This window comes from Lactuca sativa, chromosome 1 (assembly GCF_002870075.4).
Source record: "Lactuca sativa cultivar Salinas chromosome 1, Lsat_Salinas_v11, whole genome shotgun sequence".
Classification (NCBI taxonomy): Eukaryota; Viridiplantae; Streptophyta; class Magnoliopsida; order Asterales; family Asteraceae; genus Lactuca; species Lactuca sativa.
This window is the reverse complement of record NC_056623.2, coordinates 33,711,622-33,713,903: the sequence shown is the minus strand read 5'-3', so window position 1 is coordinate 33,713,903 and position 2,282 is coordinate 33,711,622. Positions and strand designations below refer to the sequence as shown.

General features: G+C 34.4%; 1 protein-coding gene across 1 annotated transcript; it reads left to right on the top strand.

Moving 5' to 3' along the window:
• The first annotated feature begins 1,363 nt into the window (after window positions 1-1,363).
• LOC111913571 (60S ribosomal protein L27a-3) lies at window positions 1,364-2,186 on the top strand. Its single transcript, XM_023909293.3, has 2 exons — window positions 1,364-1,521; window positions 1,622-2,186. Exon 2 carries the CDS (start codon window positions 1,627-1,629, stop codon window positions 2,065-2,067), a length of 441 nt encoding a protein of 146 aa, XP_023765061.1. The 5' UTR covers window positions 1,364-1,521; window positions 1,622-1,626; the 3' UTR covers window positions 2,068-2,186.
• The last annotated feature ends 96 nt before the right edge of the window (window positions 2,187-2,282 follow it).

Sequence of the window (2,282 nt, the reverse complement as noted above, 5' to 3'; positions counted from 1 at the left end):
ATTCATTTAACAAATTACCTTGTTTATGATTGTTTGTTTAGGTTCGTGAATATGTTAATCGAACATAAACGAATGAAGATAAACAAACACAATTGAACATAAATGAACATATAATATAATAATATAATAAAAACAATTAAACACATATGAACATAAATAAACTTAAATAACATATAATATAATAATGTGATAAAAAATAATAAACATATGCACATAAATAAACTTAAACTAACAAACATAAGTGAACAAACAAAACATTGTTTATGTTCATTCATTTAATAAATGAATGAAAATTTACGTTCTTAGTTCTTCAAATTATTAAATAAAAGAATTTCTCACCAAAGAGTTCACGAATGAATTTTTAAACATTCGATTTGTTTACGGCCTTAAAAAGCATAACAAACATTTAGTTTTTCAAAGTGACCAAGCTTTCCTCGTAGAGGATTTCTAATCTTTTTGGCTCTGTGGAACCCAAACTTCTTCGAGGAATTAGACACGTTTGCAAAAAGATAAAAAATGACTTCTGAAGTGAAGGTTCCGCATAGACGGTCTCTGCGTAATTGGTACGTCTTCTGCGGAAATGTGTCTCCCTCTGCGGAATTGTAAAAACATTAATTGATCTAGAAATTGAAAAAACCATTTTCTGGATTTTTTTTTTTAAAAATACCACATTTCCGCAGAGATACTGCGGATCCAAAGAGCAGCCCTCTGTGGATATGTTCTACCATTTGAGGAATTTATCTTTGCTGAAAATCTTTGGTTTTTGATGAATTTTTCCATAAAACACTTCAAATTACTTGTTCGATGGATCGGTTGTTTTTCTTTTGTATCCAACGAACTCGTCTTCTGCAGCAAAGACTTTCCCAATCCATAATGATTTTTGTTTTGATATTTTATTTATGTGTTTTTATAATTTTACCCATGCCACGTCATTTGCTCATAGCGTATATTATATGCTTCGGAGAGCCAAAAAGATTTCCTCAGAAACCCTCTCCAAGGAAAGCTTGATTATTTTGTAAAACTTCTACTTCCTTGCTCATATTTTTCAAACTCACCTCTTCTTTTTTTTCTTTTTTTATTTTTTTTTTTAATTTTTTTATGTCATGAATTTTCCGATACTTATTTTAAGTGAGACATAGATCATAGATGTATAGACTTATAGATCCAGCCTCTTAATTGGTTCTGGTAAAGGCCCACATTCAATCCAGCCCATGATCCGGTCTAATTATATTTTTCAAACTCACCTTTTTTTTTTTTTTTTTTTTTTTTTTTTTTTTTTTTTTATGTCATGAATTTTCCGATACTTATTTTAAGTGAGACATAGATCATAGATGTATAAACATATAGATCCAGCCTCTTAATTGGTTCTGGTAAAGGCCCACATTCAATCCAGCCCATGATCCGGTCTAATTTTCAGCCTCTTTTATAAAACGAAATTAGGGTTTCCGTTCTATTTCAGTGGAGTTTCTAAACTCTATTCCCAATCTCTGCCGCAGTTTCTGATCGGAGTTTGCTTTTAAGGTATGTATAATCGCCGTTCGTCTTTGTTTAATGTGTTCTAAATTTCCTATTAGATTTACTCTACTGAACTTGCGAGCCGAAACTGTTGGTGATTTTACAGGAACAATGACAACGAGATTGAGGAAGAATCGTAAGAAGCGCGGCCACGTGAGCGCCGGGCACGGTCGTATCGGAAAACACCGAAAGCATCCCGGAGGTCGTGGTAACGCCGGAGGAATGCACCACCACCGTATCCTCTTCGACAAGTACCATCCCGGTTACTTCGGTAAAGTCGGTATGAGATACTTCCATCGCCTCCGCAACAAGTTCCATTGTCCAATCGTTAACGTAGACAAGCTCTGGTCCATGGTGCCACAAGATACAAAAGAGAAGGCTTCAGCCGATAACGTACCGGTTGTCGACGTTTCTCAATTTGGTTACTTTAAAGTGTTGGGAAAGGGAATGGTTCCGCCGTCCCATCCGATGGTGGTGAAGGCGAAGCTCATTTCCAAGACCGCTGAAAAGAAAATTAAGGAGGCTGGTGGTGCTGTTCTCCTTACTGCTTAGGTTTGTTTTTCAGTTGTTAATTCCAGTTTTGATTATCAGATTAGGGGTTTATGAATCATGGATTATCACTCTGTTTTGTTGAAATTGAAATCGAACTATATGCATCGTTATTATATTGATTTTGCTTGCATGATTAATATCATTTTTATTAAAGACACTTCAAATCGGTAATCATTTGTTATGTTATCACTACATAAATTAAACAGCTTTGATAG